This window comes from Phacochoerus africanus, chromosome 1, assembly GCF_016906955.1.
Source record: "Phacochoerus africanus isolate WHEZ1 chromosome 1, ROS_Pafr_v1, whole genome shotgun sequence".
NCBI classification, from domain to species: Eukaryota; Metazoa; Chordata; class Mammalia; order Artiodactyla; family Suidae; genus Phacochoerus; species Phacochoerus africanus.
The window spans coordinates 175,808,337-175,832,300 of NC_062544.1; the positions used below are offsets into that span (position 1 = coordinate 175,808,337).

Here is a 23,964-nt window from a genome sequence, read left to right on the forward strand (position 1 = left end):
ACAAAATCAGAAGGAATAATTATATTTTTTATAACTATGATTCCCCAAACCCACCAAACACAAGATCATGATAGAATTTGCAGGCAATTTTAATATTGCTAAACTTTTCAATTTATTTTTCTCAAAGTAACATATCCAATAATTAAATCAAAACTAAGGTGCTTATGACTAAAAGCAAAATATCCCCCTCTGTACGCAGGGCCACTTTCCAGAGGCAATAGTGCCAACATCTCTTGACAATTCTTGTGGAATGACTCTTTATATTTCTAATTATTATGTTAATAATGCTATTTTCTATTTCACATATTTTAAACATTATCACTTTTTATCATGTTAAAGACTTGGCTCTTGGGGTCTAGCAAAACTAACTTTTTCCCTCTACCTGCCCTCCTTGTAATAGTTATGTCTTAATTTTTATTAAACTACTATTCTGTGTGTGAACTGTTCTGAGTATGCAAATATTAACACCATGTCTACGGTATAATCTGATTGTGTTTCTATTCTTATATAATTTTTTTCTGATTTAATTGTTGGAATTCCCATCCATTTGTCTAGTTTGTAATGTCCCTATCACAAATTCTTCCCAATGATTCTAATGGGCTCTTGAGATTGATTATTTTCCACACAGCCAAAGACAACAGGTAATCCATGGATTCCATTTCTACCCCCACCCCCTCCCCACTCCTGCCCAAAAAAGGTTCTCCTTCTTCCAGGAAGAAGTAAAAAAGGTGCTCCTTTTTCCAAGCTGGTTGAGTTCTAGGACTTCACTCAGCTTTTGTCCCAATTTCATTCTGTCTCTTCCATCAAAGAGCACTTGAGAAGTAAATTATTTATTTATTGCACATATTTTCTGTGTATTCTGTTATGTTTCTTATTCTGTGTACATAATTGGTTGACAAATTAACCTGGTAGAAAATTCTAGGTCAGAAATCATTGCTTCATGATTTTTGGCTTGCAGACTTGCTGGTAAGAAGTCTGATGCCATTCTGATTCCAATCCTTTTCACAGGACCTGTTTTTGTTCACTAATTTGATGAGGCCCCCCTCACACACACCTTTACTGCAAGCCTTTATGGTTTCACTTTATCCTTGGCATTGCGAAATTTCACCATGATTTGTCTCTGTGTGGATCTTTCTACATTCTGTAGAATGTAGTACTGGCATTTTTTGGGCCCTGCCAATCTAGACATTCCTATTATTTTGGTGTGAAGCATTTCTTGTAATACTTATTTGATAATATCCTCCCTATTATTTTTTCTTATTCTTGTCTGTTGTTGTTTGTTCGGCCACACCTGTGGCATGTGGAAATTCCCTGGCCAAGGATTTTACCCATGCCACCATAGCAAACCAGAGCCGCAATAGTGACAATGCCAGATCCTCAACCTGTTGTGCTGCAACAGAATCTTCTGTAACTCCTATTATTCAGATAGTAGACGTTCTGGATCAATCTACTATTCCCTTATCTTTTTTCCATTCCTTTGTTGCACATTTTGGGTGATTTTCTCAAATTTATCTTCTAAGCCAACTACTGAATAGTTCTCTGCTCTTTTCTTCCTTTTAATCTTCTTTTCTCACACCATCTTGCTCTTGCTTCATGGCTGCATTTTCTTTAATTGCCCTGATGTATTAATGTCAATTTTTAAACTTTCCTTCTCCCTGCATTGCCTCTATTTCCTCCAATTTTCTTTATTCTATTTGTTTGTCTTGGTCTTTTTTTTTTTTTTTTAGAGAATTTCCTCAAACATGTGGTAAACCCCGGCTATCTAAAACCCATCTTTTTAAATTGTCTGTTTAAAAACATATTTAAAACCAAGGCAATAAAAAATTGGTTGGAAGCTCTGAATTCATTAACAGAGCATAATGACTAGTGGGATGCATTGTAGAATTCTCTGGCTGGGCTGCATTGTTAGGCGATTTCTGATGTGAATACCGTTAGGGAGTTTTTGCCCTCAGGTTGGTATATTACTTTCCTAGAGCTGCTGTAACAAAGTAGATAAACTCAGGGCTTAACAAGACAGAAGCGTATTCTCTCTCAGCCCTGGAGACCAGAAGTCCAAAATTAGAGTTTAAAAGATTGATTCCTTCTGGAGACCTTGAGGGAGAGTCAGGTCCATACCTCTCCCCTTGATTCTGGTGGCTGCTGGCAAACCTTGTCATTCCCTGGCTTGGAGCGTCATAACTACATAGTCTGCTTCCATCTGCTCTGTGTGTCTGTGTCTTCTTTTCTGTTGCTTATAAGAATACTCATCAGTGGATTTAGGATCCACACAAAATCTGGGATTATTTCATCTCATTGTTCTTATACATCTGCAAAGACCCTATTTCCAAATAAGGTCACAGATATTGAGAGTTAGGACTTGGACATATCTTTTCAAGCTACTATTCAGCCCATTATAAACTGTAATATTCTTCTAAGGAAATGTTTCCCAGTCTCCTACCTGGAAAAGAGAAACCTAGGATCTGAGCATTGGAAGGGTGTTATGGTTCTCATACTTCAATGCACAGATATTCACTTAATCTTTGTATTCATTATCTATTTCTGTGAAACAAACCTCCCCAAAACTCATAGATTTAAAACATCAACCACACACTTGTTCACCATTGTGTAGGGTGGTAAGTAAGACTGGGCCTGGCTGCACAGTTACTCTGCTGATCTTACCCAGAAGTTACTCATGTTACTGCAGGCATCTAGTCATGTGACTATAGTCAGCTAGTACAAAATGGCCTCACCCACAGGACTGTGGCTGGTGCTGGTGGGGCCTCTTTAGGTGGTCTCTTCTCCTCAAAGAAACTAGCTGGCTTCCTCACATGAGAGTCTCATCTCCCAACAGGGCAAAAGTGGAACTGCCACGGCTCCCTGAAGCCTATGTTCCTAGTTCATCAACTCTGCCACAATCAATTGGTCAAATCAAGTCATAAGGCCAGTCCAGATTCAAAGGGCAGAAAAACAGACTCCACTTCTCGATGAGAAGAAGGCAAAGTCACATTACAAATCGACACATATACAGAGATATGGGAGTTACTGCAGCCATCTTTATAAACCATCTGCCAAATCCCCATGTTTCATGCCCACACTCAGGTGTGCCTGGTATTCCTTAGTCCAGATTCTTCTGGTACAGCCTCTTCCAATTCTTATTTTCAGTTTTATGTCAGGCTAGAGAAAGGATGGTTGCCCTGCTGTAAGAGGCAGTGGAGAGGATCTGGAACCCTAACTACATTTTGATCAGACTTCAAAACAAAGCTAGCGTTTTCAACCCTTGCTCCTCTCCTACTTTCAGGAATATCATGTGAATTTCATTCTTAAGCTTTCTTGCATTCTTCTGGGCAGATGAACGTGCTACGGGAATTTCCTACTCTATAGGCTTGAGCTTCAGTGCTCTGGGGTCTCCTTTAAATCAGACAAGTTTCAAGATTTTGTTGTTTCTATTTCCTCTCCTGTTCTCTTTGACCTTATGGTTTTACGGGAAGCAGGGCTCTTTTTACTGTATTTTTGGATTATTTCGGGAAGGAGTAAAGAAACATCTCTAAATAGTCATTCAGTCTTCGACTAAGACAACCACGATAGGAGTTCCCGTCATGGCTCCGTGTTTAACAAATCTGACTAGGAACCACAAGGTTGTGAGTTTGGTCCCTGGCCTTGTTTAGTGGGTTAAGGATCCGGCTTTGCCGTGAGCTGTGGTGTAGGTTGCAGACGCGGCTTGGATCCCGAGTTGCTGTGGCTGTGGCGTAGGCCAGCAGCTACAGCTCCGATTGGACCCCTAGCCTGGGAACCTCCATATGCTGCGGGAGCAGCCCAAGAAATGGCAAAAAGACAAAAAAAAAAAAAACACAATAACTATTTATCTCTCCAAAACGGCTACTCTAAATCATTCTAAAATTAAACACATTTCCAAGTATTTAAAGACGTCACTATTTCACAGAAAATGTCATTTGGGAACTATATTCAAGGGAGGAAAAAATATTACAAGGCATAATTACTCTGAACAGTCTCTCAACTGCTTTAATTGTGAATAATTAAGAAAAATGAAACAAATTCAGGAAAGGCTCTTAAAGGAATGCTTTCATGATGAGGAGAATGCTTTTTTTTAAAAAAAGATAAAGGTACACTAGCACCAGAAAGGGATAGCTATAGCAAAGAAGAATTTATAATTATTTCCCACAAGAAAGAGAAGATTAGAACAACCATGACTCTCACCAAGCCAGTCTGGATTCAGAAAAGGGTAATGAAGGGAGAGGGCGAAAATGACACCTACAATTGGATAACAATCAAGGGAATGTTTTACCAGAAAAAATAAAGACACAAAATGAGCAACAGCTAGAACCACCACAAAGAGATAACATAAAGGTTTGTGTCATATATAAGGTTCAGTAAGAAGAGGGCCTTCTAGCCTGGGATCAGAAAAGTTCTGAAGAATTCCTCTGGAATTAACCATGCAGATGCATATTTCAGACGAAAGCGCTGCATAAATAGAAATCAGTTTTTTTGTTTTTTTGGGTTTTTTTTGTCTTTTGTCTTTTGTCTGTTGTTGTTGTTGTTGTTGCTATTTCTTGGGCCGCTCCCGCGGCATATGGAGATTCCCAGGCTAGGGGTCCAATCGGAGCTGTAGCCACTGGCCTACGCCAGAGCCACAGCAACGCGGGATCCGAGCCGCGTCTGCAACCTACACCACAGCTCACAGCAACGCCGGATCGTTAACCCACTGAGCAAGGGCAGGGACCGAACCCGCAGCCTCATGGTTCCTAGCCGGATTCGTTAACCACTGCGCCACGACGGGAACTCCAGAAATCAGCTTTTGACTTATCCATGGAAGTAGTGTTTGCTCTCAGCTAACAGCTAGAAAGGTCTGCAAATTATAAGGGTGCTTCAATATTCCTGCCTTCTCTTCCTCACTCCTCATTGCGTAAGAAAAAAAAGGATAAAAAGAGGTAGAGGCTTGCTAGAAAAGGTTGTCAAACGGGTGGGGAAGGGAATCAAATTCTCACTCCTAAACCAAAACCCTGAAAAAACTGAAGACAAGACACATTCAGCCTCAGTGTCAAACAATGAATAGGAACTCTGGAGAAGATGTAGGTTGCTTTTTGGCAGACACAGAGGGGAAAAAAAAAAAAAACCAAAGAGACTCAACCAGCCCTTGACTTTGGAACCACGGACTAGTGGATGTCTGCAATCTTGATCTGTAGATGCAAGAAAGCAACGGAAGAGAAACTTCGGCCAGCTGGCTTCTTGCTTAACTGGTACTTCTTCATAGATATAAAAGACAGAATTTCCCTTAGCACATCACATTTTAAGGATCAAAGTCCTAATCAAACAGCAATTGGACCTGTCAAAGGCATAAATTTAATTTTCAAAAGGCTTCAGTGAAATAAAAATCTGACCCATGGGCCAGTATTTGATTTCCTATGATCCTGGGCCACATATGTGGCCAGTAGTGATATTTCATTTCACAGCTGAGTAAATCCATAAAATTTGAATACTCTGGTATGTACACCAATCTTATGCCATCAGAAAAGAATGAATTATTGCTGTATGGATCATCAAATTGCCTGATTCATTCCACTGTGAAAATCCAGTTTTAAAACTCAAAACCCCACAAAATTCTTGACTAATGACCTTCTGCTGCACATTTAGATCACGTCCAATTTTTTTCTATTTTAAAGAATGCTGAAATGCGCAACTGAATAACTTTTTCTCATACACAATTATTTCCTAAGGATGAATTACTAGAAGTAAAATGGATTGGTTGAAGTTTTATAAATTACATACAAGTCGCTAAATAATAAAACTGCTCTTTTTATAAAAAGACTGTATGATTCCAAAAGTTCACCATAAGTATTAAAAACAGATACCATGTTTAGTGATGTAGAGATGTTTCTCTACTCCCTCCTAAAAAAAACCCAAAAATAAAGTTTAAAAAAAAAAAAAAACAAGCACCCTATGCCTCCTATACTAATATGATGGGTAAAAAATGGTCTCTTGCTTTTACTTTATATTTTTAAATACTAATGAAGGATGAACATTTTTAATAGATTACTGACTTATTGTGAAATTATTTGTATGTTTCAAATGTTTTGCACATTTTTTATTGGGTATTCATTTTGTTCCTCAGTAGTCTACGAGAGCACTTTCCATATTAAAGGAAATTTTCTATTTCTCTCTTTTGTATATTATATTTTCCTAGTTTGTACTTGACATTAATTTTATAATGTTTGATATATTAGACCACATACAAAGTTTCAGGATATTAGTATTTTCCTTTATGGTTTATGCCTCTTGATATATGATAATTTTTTATAATTTCTTTCATGTTATACCCATATGTAGCTTCAAGCCGATTTAGAAAATTAAACTAGAAACAGGTAATCATCTGCCAGGGGCACATGTCATACAGCACAGGCTTCTGTTTTCCCCAACTAAAATTTACTGCTTGAATGTCAATATAACCAAAAAGAGGGAAGAAAAACATGCCCTTTAGCAAATGACATTCACTAATGTTATTCCAGTGGATTGGGTTAACTCCACTAGCTCAAATAAACTGGAAATCAGTATCTTTAAGCATTTTAATTTTAATTCCCAATGTGTTGTGTTTCTGAATATCTCCTTCAAAGGGCTTTCACACTCATCATCCCAATCAATCTTCAGTCTCACATTGTGAGATAAGAAAAGGGGCTACCAGCTCCCCTTTGTGCAGATCAGGAAACCAAGGGTCAGAAACAGTATTGACTGTCCTGTCCAAGATCATCCAACCCATAACGCTTGTAGGCTGTGAAATGCAGATCTTCTGGACTCCTGGTCTAATGTTCTTGCCACTATACTATGAAGAGTTCTGATGAGAATGGGGAAATAGTTATAATTGCAGAAAAGAGAGAAATAAAGAAAGGGCATGTTTTCTGGGGAAAAAAAATTCTTCTATTAACCCATTCCCATTTTTTACCTGTCTTACAGCTGTTTTTTAATTTTTTTCTATTTTTTTAAGTTTTATTGAAGTATAGTTAATTTACAAGGCTGTGATATTTCTGCTGTACAACAAAATGACCCAGTCATACATATACATATATCCATTCTGATTCCTTTCCCACATAAATTATCACAGAGTACTGGGTAGAATTCTCTGTGCTATACACCAGGTTCCCTTTGCTCCATCATTCCATATACCTCAGTGTGTATATACCAATCCCAAACTTCACTCCATCCCTCCCCTCAACCTGTCCCCTTTGGTAACCATAGGTTTTTCAAAGTGAATCTGTTTCTGTTCTGCAAATAAGTTCACTTATATCCTTGTCTTTTTTTATTTTTTATTTTTGGTCTTTGTGCGATTTCTTGGGCACTCCCACGGCATATGGAGGTTCCCAGGCTAGGGGTCCAATCGGAGCTGTAGCCACCAGCCTACGCCAGAGCCACAGCAACGCGGGATCTGAGCCGCGTCTGCAACCTACACCATAGCTCACAGCAACGCCGGATCCTTAACCCACTAAGCAAGGGCAGGGATCGAACCCGCAACCTCATGGTTCCTAGTCGGATTCGTTAACCACTGCGCCACAATGGGAACTCCCTTGTCTTTTCTTAGATTCCACATATAGGTGATATCGTATGATGTTTGTCCTTCACTGCCTGACAAACTTCACTTAGTATGACAGTTTTTTGTTTTTTTAAGTTTTTTGTTGTTGTTGTTTGTCTTTTCAGGGCCGCACTCGTGGCATATGGATGTTCCCAGGCTAGGGGTAGAATCAGAGCTACAGCTGCCAGCCTATACCACAGCCACAGCAACACCAGATCTGAGCCACATCTGTGACCTACACCGCAGCTCACGGCAACGCTGGATCCTTAACCTGCTGAGCAAGGCCAGGGATCGAACCCTCAACCTCATGGTTCCTAGTTGGATTTGTTTCTGCTGCACCAAGATGGTAACTCCTCATTCTTCTGTTAATGGACACTTAGGTTACTTCCATGTCTTGGCTATTGTATATAGTGCTGCAGTGAACACTGGGTTACATAATTATGGTTTTCTCTGGAGAGATTCCCAGGAGTAGGATTGCTGGATCATATGGTAGTTCTATTTTCAGTTTTTTGAGAAATCTCCATACCATTTTCCATAGTGAGTGCACAAATGTACATTCCCACCAACAGTGTAAGAAGGGTTCCCTTTTCTCTACACCCTCTCTGGCATTTATTATTTGTAGACTTCTTGATGATGGCCATTCCAGCTGGTGTGAGGTGATACCTCACAGTAGTTTTGATTTGCATTTATCTAATAATTAGTGATGTTGAGCATCTTTTCATGTGTTTTTTTGGCCATATCCACAGCATATGGAAGTTTCCAGGCCTGGGACTGAATCCAAGCTGCAGCTAAGAGAGACACCACAGCTGTGGCAACAACTACCTGGCTTAATACTTAAGAAAGCAACAACAAAATGTATAAAATCTGAATCTGTTATCCCTAAAATATATATGATTGTGGTAATGAAGTAAAGTAGAATGTAACCAGGTCTAGAGTGTTTTTTCTGATTGCCCAAATCTTTCATTCTCTGACACTAACTATGTATCCAACAATTCAACACAGTTCTGACACTAACCATCTGGAGTTCGATCATTCCCACAGGACTGCTCCCACTTCAGATGCCAGCCACAAATAAGGTGTTCAGACTAACTCCACTTCTGCCTGGCCTATGACAAATGTGGGAGTTCTGTCAAGGAAAAAACAGAACTGGACAGAAGCTAAAGCATAAAAGCAGTAACTTGTGTGAGAGGAGAAAAGAAAACTCAGTATAGAACTCTTTCACTTTTAAATGCAAGTGGGGATTTATAAACTTTATTGTTATCGAAGGGGAAACTTGGGGGAAAGGATAAATTAGGATGTTGGATTAACAAATACATACGACTGTATATAAAATAGATAACTAATAAGGACCTACTATATAGCACAGAGAAATCTACTGAATACTCTGTGAAAGCCTATAGGGAAAAAAAGAATGGATGTATGTGTATGTATAACTGGTTGACTTTGCTGTACATCTGAAACTAACGAAACATTGTAAGTCAGCTATACTCCAATAAAACTGGGGGGAAAAAGTGAGGGGGTTTATACACAAGGAGCAGGGGAGTGGCCAGAGGAGGAAACATCAGGCATAAGAGGGGATTTTGGTTAACCCAGCCTAACAGTATTCTTCCTGAAATGCAGGTCAGGGTGATCAAATGTCACCTGGAAAATAGTGTTAGATGAGAAATTTTATTAGATATCAAGAGTGATCAGATATCAGGATAGGGGTTCTGGAAACTGACTTAGGATTCTTGCTACAACTGGACTCTTGAGGACAAGGCCAAAGGAAGGAAACTAGTAGGAAAAAAATGGCTCAAGAGTGCCTTCCTAGGAGTTCTCATGATAGCTCAGTGGCTAATGAACCCCACTAGTATCCATGAGGATAAGGGTTCAATCCCTGGCCTTGCTCAGTGGGTTGAGGATCTGGCATTGCCATGACCTATGGTGTAGGTCACAGACGCGGCTCGGATCCTGTGTTGCTGTGGGTTTGGCATAGGATGGCAGCTACAGCTCTGATTCAACTCCTAGCCCGGGAACCTCCATATGCTGTAGGTTCGACCCTAAAAAGACAAAAAAAAAAAAAAAAAGAGGCTTCCTAAAGTTAAGGAGAAAGTCTTTGTCAATTCCCACGACTGGGTTTCCAAGATTCACTAGAATGACTCACAAAACTCAGAAAAGTGCTTTCTTAACTATTACTGGTTTATTATAAAATATTCTACTCAGGAACAGCCACATGGAAGAGATGCAGATAGCAAGGTATGGGGAAAGGTACTTAGCAATGAATTACTGTTTTGCTAGTTAAGAATTACAGTTAATAAATACCCACCTACATTATTAGTATAAAGAAAACATTACCATTGTACCTAAAAGATACCTAATACTCATTACTTTGTGGAAAAATATGCATATGAACATGCATGCATGGTTAAGGTAAAAAAATTGTGCAAGTGTTCAATTTGCCTTCCTTCTTAAAAGCTGCTGAAAACACGCTCCAAATAACTCATAGATAAGGTTTTTGTGGAATTGCAATATTTACCCCTTTATCCTAAGTTTGAATTATACTTCAAAGTATACTCAACCCCAAGAGAAACCCAAGTATCTTTCAGAAGTATTTTTAGGTAAACATTCAGTTAAACAGTCTAATGATACCTTTTGCTCCACCTTCAAAAACTGAGCCAATTCTTCCACAGTTAGGTGATCTTTCTTGTCACTGTAGCTCAAAAGCAGCAAATAAAGGTCCCGTCTCAATGACATCATTTTGTAAAAAACACAGAACTCTTCAAATGTCAAAGTTCCTTGATTCTCATCTGTATCAGCTTCCTGAAAGAGGCACAGAAAAAAACAGGCAATGTGAGAGTTTGAAATAGGAAATTCAGTATCAGGAAGTAACATTTACTATAAAAAGGCTAATACACATTTTACAAATGGTAAACACATTCTGTTCAAGCACACATGGATCAATTTAAAACCTGACTCTATATTAAGCCTCAAAGAAGTTTCAAATTATAAAAAACTGGAAACAACACATTTCTAAATACATGTAGCATATAGAAGTAAATGCACATACCACATATTAAAACTTGTGTAATGAAGTTAAAGCAATAGTTAGAAACTTGAAACTTTCAACTTATTAGAAAGCAAGGTAGATTAAAATCAGAGGAGCTAATAATTCACCTCTGAAAGCTAGGGAAAAAGTTAAGCTAAATTAAATAGAAGGAAATAAATTATAAACAAAAGCAGAAAGCAACAAAATAGAAAACAAGCAGATATAACATCAAAGATGAGCAATTCAAACAAAACCTGATCTTTTGAGGAAATAAAAGGAAAATCTTGGACAAGACCAATCATGAGCAAAAGAGAGAAAATACATTTAGCACATAACAAAAATACCAGTCTTTATCAGCTTCTGAACTGTAGTTCAATCAAATGTAATTTTTTAACCAACAACAGAATCTCTCTTAATTCTGCATAGGTAGCTTATCAGCACCATTGGTACCTCCCTGCTTTTCCTCTACAAAAGCCTGAAAATACCATCTGGACTAATTGCTAGTAATTACTAAGCGAGGATCTTTCACCATATACCTTCCTTCTGATTGACTGAATTTGTCATAAAACCGTAAAACTGCTGGGGATGTATAATGAGCAATCAGTCCATTTACATGATCTTTATTCTAAGTGAACACAGTTGTAACTGAACAAAAACTGACAGGGAGTACATGGTATCATGAAATGCATAGATTTTGTAACATATGGTCAGCTGGTATTTTGTGGTTTTAAACACAGCTTTGAAAGTCAAAGTGTGTATAAAAAAATATTTTTTTAAAATTTGCTAACTTTGGATCAATTAAAAGCAAATACTTAGACCACTATTTAAATCATACAGTTTCTTTGTGAAGCTGACTGCTGTTGCCATCTGTCATTTTAAAGGGAGAGGTAGACTTGTCTACAGAATACCAACATTTTTGGTGTTTGAGGCTCTCGGTTGCAATCTTTGCATCCCAAGAAATTAGGTCTAATGTTCATATTTCTGTCATAGCTTTGTTTCAAAATATCTAGCCCCGAATAGAGAGAAAAAACATATTTTCAAGACTTCCTTGGAATTTCTTAAATAATTAAGAAGTTAAAGCAGAAGAGCTGCAGAACAATTAAGAAGTTAAGAACAGTAAAACTCTGAAGTTTAAACAATAGCATCAGAGTTTTCAGGTGGCCTAGCAGTTAAAGATTTGGAGTTGTCACTGCTGTGGCATGGGTTTGATCCCTAGCCGGGGAAATTCCACATACCGTTGGCACAGCCAAAAAAATAAAATAAATAATAACCAGAGACTTCAAAAAAAGTTATCCACACCTTAAAAGATCATTATTTTAAAAATCAGTTGAGTCTTGCACTGCAACAAAAAGGCAAAGAAAATTCTAGAAAGGTTTTAATGTCTCAACCAGCAATTCAAAAATTGAATTGAAAATAAAATGTTCCTTAAAATACTACTGAGATCCTTGTTCCCATCACTCCACCCTGAGCACTCACAGAACTCTGTTAACTGCAAGACCTATGACAGAAATATTTTATGTACAATAGAAGCCCAGCTGCTTTAAATCTAAACTCATAAAAAGAGATCTTAATGTTTTCTTAAAAATTCTCTACAGCATTTACTTTGATCTCATAAACATTTCCTGGTTTACCCTCTAAAATTAGAGATAAAAAGTGTCTGAAGGGAGGTATATATATAGAAGTAAAAATAGTTCAATATCTAATGTTACTTCATCATACTTCAAAAAATTACCCCTCAATTTTTTTTCTTATTTTAGGGCCACACCCAAAGCATATGGAAGTTCCCAGGCCAGGGACTGAATCCAAGCTACAGCTGTGACCTACACTATAGCTGCAACAACTTTGGATCCTTTGATCCACTATGCTGGGCTGCTGTACCTCTGCAGCAACCTGAGTCACTGCAGTCCGATTTTTAACCCTTCTTTGCCATGGTGTCCCAAAATTTTTATAAGTATAGGCTGCCCCTCCTCTTGGAGTTTGGCCTGAATTTTTTTTTTTTTTTGTCTTTTTAGGGCCACACCCATGGCATATGAAGGTTCCCAGGCTAGGGGTTTAATCAGAGCTGTAGCCACCAGCCTGTGCCACAGCCACAGCAAAGCAGGATCTGAGCCGCATCTGCAAACTACAACACAACTCACAGCAACTCCAGATCCTTAACCCACTGAGGAAGGCCAGGGATTGAACCTGCATCATCATGGATACTAGCAGGGTTCATTAACCTCCACAGGAATTCCTGGCCTCTCTGATTTAATGAGGAGCTATCTCTCCATTCTTGTGAATGGGAAGGAACAGAAAGGGGAGGTGGGGCTCACAACAGGGCAAAAGTAAGGTGTCACAAGGGGGGCCTGGAACATGGCAAACCTTTCCATAAAATTTAAAAGACAATTCACTCTGGGACAACTTATTTCCCCGCCCATGTCCCTCATTCCATCTCTGGCTTCTCCTATAGCATATCTCATTCCTTCCTTTTCTTTCCTTCCTCTCATGTTGTTCTTCAGTGTAAGCAGGCCAAGTTCACCCAGCACAAACCATATCCAGCTTCCACCGTATCTGTGACTGTAAGGGGTCACAGACCCACCTCCCACTAATTGTTGCAACTCATATTGTTCCTGCCCTTAGCACCTCTGAGGACATGTGGTTAGAAAACAAAGGAAACACAAAACATTTAACATCATAAAATATCACCCCTCTACTTATTTTTACACATACAAAATGTCACCTACCTAGTCTCTTAGAAAATCATTGCAAAACATGATTTATCTCCAAATAACAGCCTTTCCTAAGTTAACATTCTAGTATTTACTAATAATCTAACACTGTCTTTGCACCATCTTCAACTTGACAAAACTCACTTTTATTTATTTATTTATTTATTTATTGGTCTTTTTATACAGAAGTTCCCAGGCTAGGGGTTGAATCAGAACTACAGCCACAGCCACAGCCACACCAGATCCAAGCCAAGTCTGAAACCTACACCACACCTCACAACAACACTAGATCCTTAAACAAATGAACGAGGCCAGTGATCAACCCATTTCCTCATGGATACTAGACAGGTTTGTCACCGCAGAGGCACAGTGGGAACTCCTGACCAAACTCACTTCTGCATCTTGGAAGAAAGATAGTACAATCCCAGCAGGAGGCACAGGACAAGTTTGGGCCCATGGATTTTCCTTAAGAACTTACCACCAGAGACAGACAAGTACTGTTTTTTCACGTTAATTAGTTTTTATTCTGATCATCACAGCAGACTATGAGGTCAGTAGACAAAACCTTATCATCCTCTTTAAGGGACTAGGATAATGTTTATTCCATTATTTCAGTGTCAGGTAAAGTGCTTAGAATTATTTCCTAAAAACAGCAGCATCAACAACAACAACAACAAAGTACTTTAGGAGGTGAAATTGTGCACGCATGTTAAGTATAGAATGTTTTTCTTTTCCTTGATGAAATAAAGTGCCCCTCTCTTCAAAGAAAAATAAAACACAGAGCAGCTATTTGTCTCCAATAAGACAAAATAGCCTTTTGAAATATCTCAGTACATGAATAACCTCCATCATGTATTTTACGTAAGGCCAATTGTGAAAACATACCTGAAACATTTGTCTGACTTTCCTTCGGGGCAGATTTACATTTAGTTTATGCATCAGTTGGTGTATCTCTTCAATGTTCAGTAAGCCATCACCATTCTTATCAGCTTCCTCAAAGGTCTGCTTCACCCACTTGCGGAAGGTTAAGAAAAACATCTGCATTTTCCCCAAAATAAAAACTGCTTTCACAGAATACTCACAGGGACATTTGTCATTAACTGAACTGGAGAAGCAATTCTCTTGAGGAGGCCCCTACAATCCACAGAGCTCTTTGTGAACTACCAATAGTGACAACTACAATCAAAGAGATGCAGGGAGGAGGGCACCTCTGTGGGAAGTGAGAGGCAAACTGTATCATTTTGGGGGCTTCTTTAACTCAACCATTTTAACCACACTGTTAAATCATCTCTATGATGTACTGAAACCCCAAATACACCAAATATGGGCCTTATCTTCTCCTACAACCTTTCATCTAGTATGTTTTTAACCTTCACAATACCCCACACTACAAGATCTTTTCAATTCCCTTTTCTCAGTCCCACCCTTACATTTAAAAATTTAGACCATCTTGTTCAATCTCCTCATTGTTCAGATGAGGACATAAAACCAGAAAGAAGAGAGGGAGAAATTTGGTAAGAACCAGTAAGAGAATTGGTTCTCAAACGCAGGTCCTCTGCAAGCTGGCCTAGCACTTCACAGGCCTTTCTCTACACTGTTCCCTGTCCTATCATTAGCTTTTATGGTTCTTACCTAATAGCCTCAACTTCTAAAGCAAGGGCATTAATAGGAACTATAAGCCTGATATGCTAAAGGCTGCTCTCAAAGCTCAGATATGATACTAGGTGCCTGAGAATAGGAGATTAGATACAAAGGAACATCATGTGAATTGGAATTTTAAAGACTCCACCTCTACCCCAGGACAGTGAGTTGGGTTGTTTTACATAGTGAGGAAGCAGAATAAATGGTAACAAAAAATGGATGAGTTAAAAAGTCCCAGTTAAGTTTTAGTAGAGGGTTTGGTTTTTTTTAATGTATGATTCACAGTTGTTAGAGGGGTAAATTACAGAAGGTAGGAATGCCATGAATATTTAAAAAAACAAACTGAGCTGCAAAATTCAAAGGGTAATGAAGTGAGAAAGTACGATGGTGATGAAAAAAAGGGAAAAACAGAATCAAAGTAAGAAAAAGACTTAGGTTTAAATCCAAGAAATGGGAGGATGAGAGTAGGTCAAAAGAAAGGGTCAAGGAGTAGTATCAAGCAGGTGACATCAAACTGAGAGACTTTCAAAATATTAACTAACCTCCCAGTAGTAATTCAGAACATTTCTATTTCTTAGATGGGGTTGGAAGGACAGAAATAGAGGTAGAATCAGACCAAGAAACATACACTAGTTCTCATTCTACGCTGACCTGGCCGAGTGACAGTGGGTCACTTTTATCACCTCTCCGGGCTTCCATTTCTTCATCTATAATGTCAGTGAACACAACTAGATGACCTTGAAGCCCCTTGCAACTAGAAGATTCTATGAAAGAAAAAACCATTCTCTCTCAGTAACAGTACACATGGTATAAGATAACAATTGCAGGTAAAAGTATTCTGGTTATCACAAAGTCATTCCTCATAATTAAGACATGAGTGCCCAAGAAAGCCCTGAATTAATGATTCATAGCCATATACATGACAAATTTAAGAAAAGAAATAGTCATTCTGCAAAGAAAAAACAGGAGAATAAAAACTGAATGAAAAGTTATGGCTTAGTATTTTTATCAAACTGAATGGTATTATTTAGTGCAGGAGCAGGAAAACTTTTTCTGAGGGCCTGAGAGTAAATATTTTAGGTTTTACAAGCAATTTGGTCTCCATTGCAACTACTCAACTCTGCCACTATTACACAGAAGCTGCCATAGCCAATATATAAGTGAACTGACATGGCTGTGTTCTAATAAAACTTTATTTATGGATGCTGAAATTTCGATTCTATAAAAGTTTCATGTGTCACAAAATTTTATTTTTCTTTTGATTTTTTTCAACCACTGAAAACCCACTCTTAGTTCAGGATCTCATATAAAGGGAGGTGGTGGGCCTGATTTACCCTGCAGGCTGCATATGCAGAACTCCTGATTTACAGGGAGGGTGTAAGGCTTCCATTTACAACATCTGTAAAGGACCTAAAGTCTAAAGGCCTAAAGTCTGCTAGAGGTAATAATTTCCCTAGTGGCGTCAAGAGGTAAAATGGGGGGAGTTCCCACCATGGCTTAGTGGTTAACGAACCCAACTAGGAACAATGAGGTTGCATGTTTGATCCCTGGCCTCGCTCAGTGGGTTAAAGATCCGGCGATGCCGTGAGCTGTGGTGTAGATTGCAGATGCGGCTCGGATCCTATGTTGCTGTGGCTCTGGCGTTGGCCAGCAGCTACAGCTCTGATTCAACCCATAGCCTGGGAACCTCTATATGCCGCAGGTGTGGCCCTAGAAAAGACAAAAAAAAAAAAAAAAAAAGGTAAAATGGGCAATCATGGAAGAGAATGATCTGACAGAGGAAAATGCTGAGGCTAAGTGCCAGCACCATCATGTTTGCATGCTGGAGCCAGCAAGCTTTCAGACATGAATCTATCCAAATAGGAGAAAGCAAAAGATTCGCCAATCCTTATCTCTCTTTAGCAACATAAAATGCTTAATATGTGCTGGACAGTAATCAAAGCACTTTGTGTGTAATCAACTCATTTGATCACACACTATATAGGGTGGGCACTATCAGTTAACATTGTCATCATGTGATAAAGACTCTGAAGCAACAGGGTATAAGGACTTCCCCAAAGTTATGTAGTACATGGCAGAGTTGGTATTGGACCAGACAGGGCAGCACCAGTCTCAGTCCTTAACCACAACACTATACTGCTTCTGATAGATGCATGTATGGCATCTACCTGCCTTCGACACAGCCGTACTGCAGAAATAACTTGAATTTCACTTTACACTAGATGGATTTTTTTTCACACAACCACTTAAGATTCATTATTCACTCACAGTTGAAATTTTCATGGCTAACTGAAATGTAATAATAATGAACATCTCAGCTCTGTTCTCAATTATGTAATTAAATGTACATCCAATCAAGGAGGTCATTATGTTATTAAGACATTATCTACAACAGCCAAGACATGGAAACAACCTAATTGCCCATTGACAGAGGAGTGGATAAAGAAGATGTGGTACATATACACAATGGACTATTACTCAGCATTAAAAGCAAAGAACTAACAGCATTTTTGGCAACATGGATGGACCTAGAAATTATCTTGCCAAGTGAAGTCAGTCAGACAGTGAGGCACAAAAATCAAATGCTATCACTTACATGTGGAATCTAAAAAATGAACACAATGAACTTCTTTGCAGAACAGATATTGACTCACAGACTCTGAAAAACTTATGGTTTCCAAATGAGACAGCTTAGGGGTTGGGGGATGCACTGGAGGCTTGAGATGGAAATGCTATAAAATTTGGTTGTGATGATCATTGTACAACTATAAATGTAACAAAATTCATTCAGTAATTTTTTAAAAAGTTGGAAAAAAGACATTATCTAAACCCCTATGAAGTTCTGATAAATCTGTGTAAGAATGCTTCTCTAACTCAACATTTCCTATTTTTGACATCAGCTTCCTCTTCATTATTCATTAATTTCCTGTTTCTTTTTCTTTCCTCACTGACATAAGCATCAACTCTACTAAATTTCTTATAAAATCATTCCTCTGTGTGGTTCTGGGGTACACTTGCTTTCCAGACAGCATATTTTCAGAATATGAAATTCCTCAGCTGTCAGTTTGATTAATTCAAATATGAAAACTTTCTACTGCCAGGAAATACATACAAACAAATCAGGTTCAAAAAACTATTCACCTAAGCTGGTTAAATTCAAACTAGAGTATTATAACTTTAGGATGTTAAATATAATCTCAAGGTAACCACAAAGAAAACAGCTATAGAATTCACATTAAAGTAAATGAGAAAAGAATTTAAACATTTTCCTACAAAAAAATCAACACAAAAGAAGATAGCAAGGCAGGATATAAGGGACAAAAAAAGCTATAAGGCATAAACAAAAATACAATAACAGACATTAATCCTTCTTTATCAATTATTTTAATATAAGTGGATTAAACTCTTCAATCAAAAGACAGATCAACAGAATAGATAAAAACTCATGACCTAACTATATGCTGTCTGAAGGAGACGCACATGAGATCCAAAAACACAGACAGATTAAAAATGAAAAGATGGGAAAAGATATTCCATGCAAATCATAACCAAAAGAGAGCAAGGGTGCTATACTAAAATAAGACAATAGACTTTAAATCAGAAAAGATTACGAGAGGCAAGGACATTATGCATTAATAGAAGTCTCCACACAGCAAAAAGATATAACATTTATATATCTAATGATAGACCATCAAAATAGATAAAGCAAAAACAGACAGAAGTTTTCTTGTGGTGCAGCGAGTTAAGAATCCAGCACTGCCACTGCAATGGCCTGAGTTGATGCTTTGTTGTGGGTTCAATCCCTGGCCTAGGAACTTTCAATGCCATGGCATAGCAAAAAACAAGAACAAACCAAAACAAAACAAAAAAACATCAGACAGAATTGAAGGGAGAAACTGATAGTCCTACAATACTTGGGGTACTTCAATACCTCACTCACAATTACAAATAGAACCGCCAGACAGAACTAAGGAAACAGAATTAAACACCACAATAAACCAACCTGATCTAACACATACAGACACTCTACCCAACAATAACAGTATATACATTCTTTCCAAATGCACATGGGAAATTTTCAAGACAATTTTTTTTTTTTGTCTTTTCTAGGGCCATACCCATGGCATGTGGAGGTTCCCAGGCTAGGGGTCTAATCAGAGCTGTAGTCACCAGCCTATGCCAGAGCCACAGCAATGCGGGATCCAAGACACATCTGCAACCTACACCACAGCTCACGGCAACGCCAGATCCTTAACCCACTGAGCAAGGCCAGGGATTGAACCCACAGCCTCATGGTTCCTAGTCAGATTCATTAACCACTGAGCCATGACGGGAACTCCAGGATAAATTATATTTTAGGCCACCAATTAAGTCTCAGTAAGTTTTAAAAGATATCAGGAAGAAGGAAATAAAGATGAGACCAGATGATAGGAAAACAATTAAGAAAAATCAAGGAAACTATAGTTTTTTCAAAATGATCCACAAAATTGACAAGCCTTTCGAAAAAGAGAAAAGAAAACTCCAAGTACTAAAAATCAAAAATGAAAGTGGGGACATTACTACCAATTTGACAGAAACATAAAGGAGTATAACAAACTACTATGGAACAATGTTATACCAATAAATTGGACAAACTAGACAGAATGGACAAATTCCTAGAAACATGAAACCTACTAAGACAAAAAAAATCACAAAGAAATAGAAAATCTGAATAGACCTATAACTAATAAGGATATTGAATAAAAAATAAAAAATCTGGGAGTTCCCATCATGGTGCAGTGGAAATGAATCTGATTAGGAACCATGAGGTTGTGGGTTCCATCCCTGGCCTCACTCAGTGGATTAAGGATCCGGCATTGCTGTGAGCTGTGGTGTAGGTTGCAGACTCGGCTCGGATCTGGCACTGCTGTGGCTGTGGCACAGGCCAGCAGCTGTAGCTACAATTAGATTCCTAGCCTGGGAACCTCCATATGCTGCAGGTGTCGCCCTAAAAAAAAAAAAAAAAAAAATCTAAAATCTCAACAAAGAAAAGGTTTGGATTTGATGGCTTCTAATCAAATGTTTAAAGAAAAACATATATCCAATCCTTCTCAAATTTCCAACCCCCTCCCCCAAAAAAATGAAGTGGAGAGAATACTTCCTAACTCATTATACAAGGCCACCATTACCCTGACACCAAAGCCAGACAAAGTCACTACAAGAAAAGAACACTACAAGCCACTATCTCTTATTTACATTGACACAAAACTCCTCAACATAATACAATTGACCCTTGAATACCACAGGTTTGAACTGTGTGGGTCCATTTAGACATGGATTTTTTTTTCAAAAGTAAGTACTACAGTACTACACAATACACATTGGGTTGACTCCACAGAGTCAGAACCAAAGATAAGGAGGGACAACTATAACAATATACTTGGATTTTCAACTGTTCAGGAGGTCTGTGCTCCAACACCTGCATTGTTCAAGGGTCAGCTATACTAGCAAATACAATTCAGCAGCATATTAAAAGGATTATATGCCATGACCAAGTGGGATTTATTCCTGGAATACAAAGATGGTTCAACTTATGAGAATTGAGCAATGTGATATGCTCCGTCGACATAATGAAGGAAAAAACAACTATCATCTTAATTGATACCGAAAATGCATTTTGACAAAATTCAACACCTTTTCCTGATTAAAAACACTCAACAAAATAGGAATAGGAGAAAACTACTTCAACATAATAAAAGCCATATATGAAAAAACCACAGCAAATATTCTATTCAACAGTTAAAAACTGAAAGATTTCCCTCTAAGATCAAGAGCAAGACAAGGATGTCTGCCTTTACCACTTCTACTCAACAGTGTACTAGACGTTCTAGCCAGAGTAACTAGGCAAGAAAAAGAAAAGGCATGCAAATTGGAAAGGAAGAAGTAAAATTATGTTTTCAGATGATATGATCTTATATGCGTAAAACAAAGACTTATAGAAGAACAGAGCAATACCACCCTTCTCACTAATTTGTTTCACTTTGAAAAAATTATTTTTCATAAAAATATGTTAACACGTAATAGAATTTATTATAATTTTTAATGAGATATTTTCAGAATTCTCAGATTTAATTTCCAATATGACAAATATCAATAGGTGGAACCCACATAAAAACACTCTTGGGTCTTCAGTTTTTAAGAATGCAAAAAGGGCCCTGAGACAAAAGTCTAATTATGTTAATTTCTCTTGTCAGAAGTTGGCTGAGGAATGCACCTGCACTAGAAATAGTCTTTTGAAGAGCTCCTGGGAAGTTTTTCTTTGCTTTGAACAACAACAAAAAAAAGGTTTATTAGAAGAAACTTTGCTCCCTCAGGGCAGGGCTTCTCCGCATTTGGAGCTGCTGCAGCTTTCTTTGACTAAAGGGTAGCCAGCTAAAGGACCAAGCCAACATGTTGAGAATGGCAGAACCTGGGTCTCTGGTAATATTACTGGGCCACCAAATTAACCAACCCTGGAACCACTTCGTCTCATGTCTCTTATTCATGAGAAAATGAATATTCTTTATATTGGTTGAGGCACTGTTAGTATGGTTCTGTGGCTTGCATCAGAAAGCTTTCCCAGTAATTCAGCATTTTTTTTCCAAATATAAAGGAGTTAAGAATCAAACTAACAGGGAAAAAAGCACAGAAAGTTAATTCCTATGTTTGTGTTTTATTCTTTTATGAATCCCAGTTGCATTGATCTGCATGCTGTGAATATTGATGAAAACATCATGGCTCATCAGCTTAAATCTTTGCACTGTCAACATCCTTCCAAAGGCTATTTCCACTCTGCCCCAACAATGCCCAGAGATTATAGCTATGGCAGTACAAATTGATCACTGCTCTAGAAAAAAATTAGGGTACACATTCCAATGACAGCAAGGAAGTGGTACTATTCCCTACATGGAGGGGGGAACATGTATTTTAAGACCACCCAAAACATGAAAAAGGTAACCAAAGCAGTCAACACAGCTAACACTGTACAGATAAGGAAACCAAGGCCAGAAAAGCCATGTGTGTCACACGCCTAGCTCAAGCCCAGCAGAATAGATGCACTCAGACCAAGTATGTTAATCTTTTATCTTGTCAGAACCACAGGGCCACAAGAATGGGTTTAGTAAAGAATAAGAATCAGGGAGTTCCCATTGTGGCTCAGCAGAAACAAATCCAACTAGTATCCATGAGGATATGGGTTTGATCCCTGGCCTTGCTCAGTAGGTTAAGGATCCGGAGTTGCTGTGATCTGTGGTGTAGGTCACAGACATGGCTCAGATCCCAGCATTGCTATGGCTGTGGCATAGGCCAGCAGCTGCACCACCAATTCAACCCCTAGCCTGGGAACTCCCATATGTCACAGGTGTGGCCCTAAAAAGACAAAAAAAAAAAAAGAGTAAGAATCAGACTCCAGTTTCTTGAACAATTTAGAGAGGGAAGGTAAATATTAAGTCAAAAATAATTTCCCCTTGAGTGTCAATCAGTTGAGTTTCCAAACTATAATTTAAGAAAAGAGAAAAAGCAGGAAAGAACTTAATACCTGGTACCTAATTGGAACTCAAAAATTATTTGTTAAAATAAACTGATTTTACAACAAAGTAGGATTTTCTCTAATTCAAATAAATACTTTCCCAGTTACCTCATCTCTCTTAGGCAAATTTAGGTTGCATTTGGAGACCTCACAGATTGTGGTACTAAATCCAGTCTCCTCAGAAGAAGTCTGCTCCTGAGTTCATGCAAGCTTAAGTTTCTACATGTTCTCTGCACTCATTTACTTGGGATGAAAGTGAAGAGGAGACTGAAAGTACTCAAGGTAAAGAAAGATACAGCAAGGAAAGTGGCTTTAAGCCTCAAAATTATGGGAAAAAAATACAGACTCATACACACACACGCACACGTGCGCACACACATGCATGCACGCATACACAGTTGCAAATGAAAGTTCCAGGAAGGATATTGGTTGTGGGTCCTCTGCCTTTTAGCCAGGGAATCTTCATCACTGATGCCAGCCATCAGGTACTTGAGACCTGTGATCCAGGTGCGAGCCTCCTCAGGGTTGGAGGTGATGAGATCCAGGGACTCCATGTGGTTGCCATGGTAGATGGTGAAGCAGCAGCTGGGATCAAAGTTCCCCTCGGCCTGTCTGTGGAATATTTCAGACTGGCGACCCTCGGTGACTTTGTAAATGGAGTCAATAAGTACTGTGAGGAGAGGAAGATACACAGTTATGTGGCAGGTGAAAATGTATTTGCATTAAAAAAAAAAGAAAAGCAAAATCATCTTAAAACTTGAAAATAAAATTCATCGTCTGTAAGTTGTGATCTTAAGTTCAAATTCAAAATACAAGCTCTATCAGTTCCTGCTAGGAACCTTCCCCAGGTACCACTTTACCCTCCAGCACAGTCAGACAATATCCTCCCAGGTGTTGTGTCAGGATGTGTTGATATTTGGGATAGCAAGACAAATATAACCAACAGGACAAGAAAACTAGTAGAAAAGGAGGCTATGAATATGGCAAATGTATAATTTATACATTTATGCAGGGAAAACATACAATAAGACCCTAAATCTGACTCTGACATTTTACAATATGCATAAGCCAACAGTTAAAAATTGAAGGGGAAAAAAAATTGGTGGTAATTGAATAGCACAGATAAAGGTGACTGGGATTTCAAGAGAGAAGTCCATGATGGTAAAGGCAAAGTAGAGTGGTGGAAGGAGACAAGGTGGCAGCTCAGGGAAGGAGGCATAAAGATGCAGAAACATTAGGCCCACTCCTGGGATGCTGAACAGGCCATTAATGCTGGACTGAACACTCAAAAGAAGAGCTCAATTCGAGCTAAAGCTGGAAAGGCAGATAGAGGCTAGATGGGGGGAAGGAGAATACCAGGTCAGAGATTAGCATTGTTCAGGCAGTAAAGCAACATGCAGGTTTGGATCAGAGAAGAACTGTCAGAGAGGACTACTTTACACTAAAACTGTCTTCTTGGTTTGCTTGCTTGCTTGCTTGGGGGCATGAA

General features: G+C 38.5%; 1 protein-coding gene across 1 annotated transcript in view; it reads right to left on the reverse strand.

The window, feature by feature from the left end:
* Positions 1-23,964, reverse strand: part of PLCH1 (phospholipase C eta 1) — a 235,674-nt gene that overhangs the window by 72,431 nt on the left and 139,279 nt on the right. The window contains exons 4-6 of the mRNA XM_047785222.1: positions 22,902-23,145; positions 14,174-14,303; positions 10,184-10,354 (exon numbers count right to left, since the gene is read on the reverse strand). Coding sequence (XP_047641178.1) covers positions 10,184-10,354; positions 14,174-14,303; positions 22,902-23,145 — 545 coding nt within the window. The remainder of the gene's footprint in view (positions 1-10,183; positions 10,355-14,173; positions 14,304-22,901; positions 23,146-23,964) is intronic.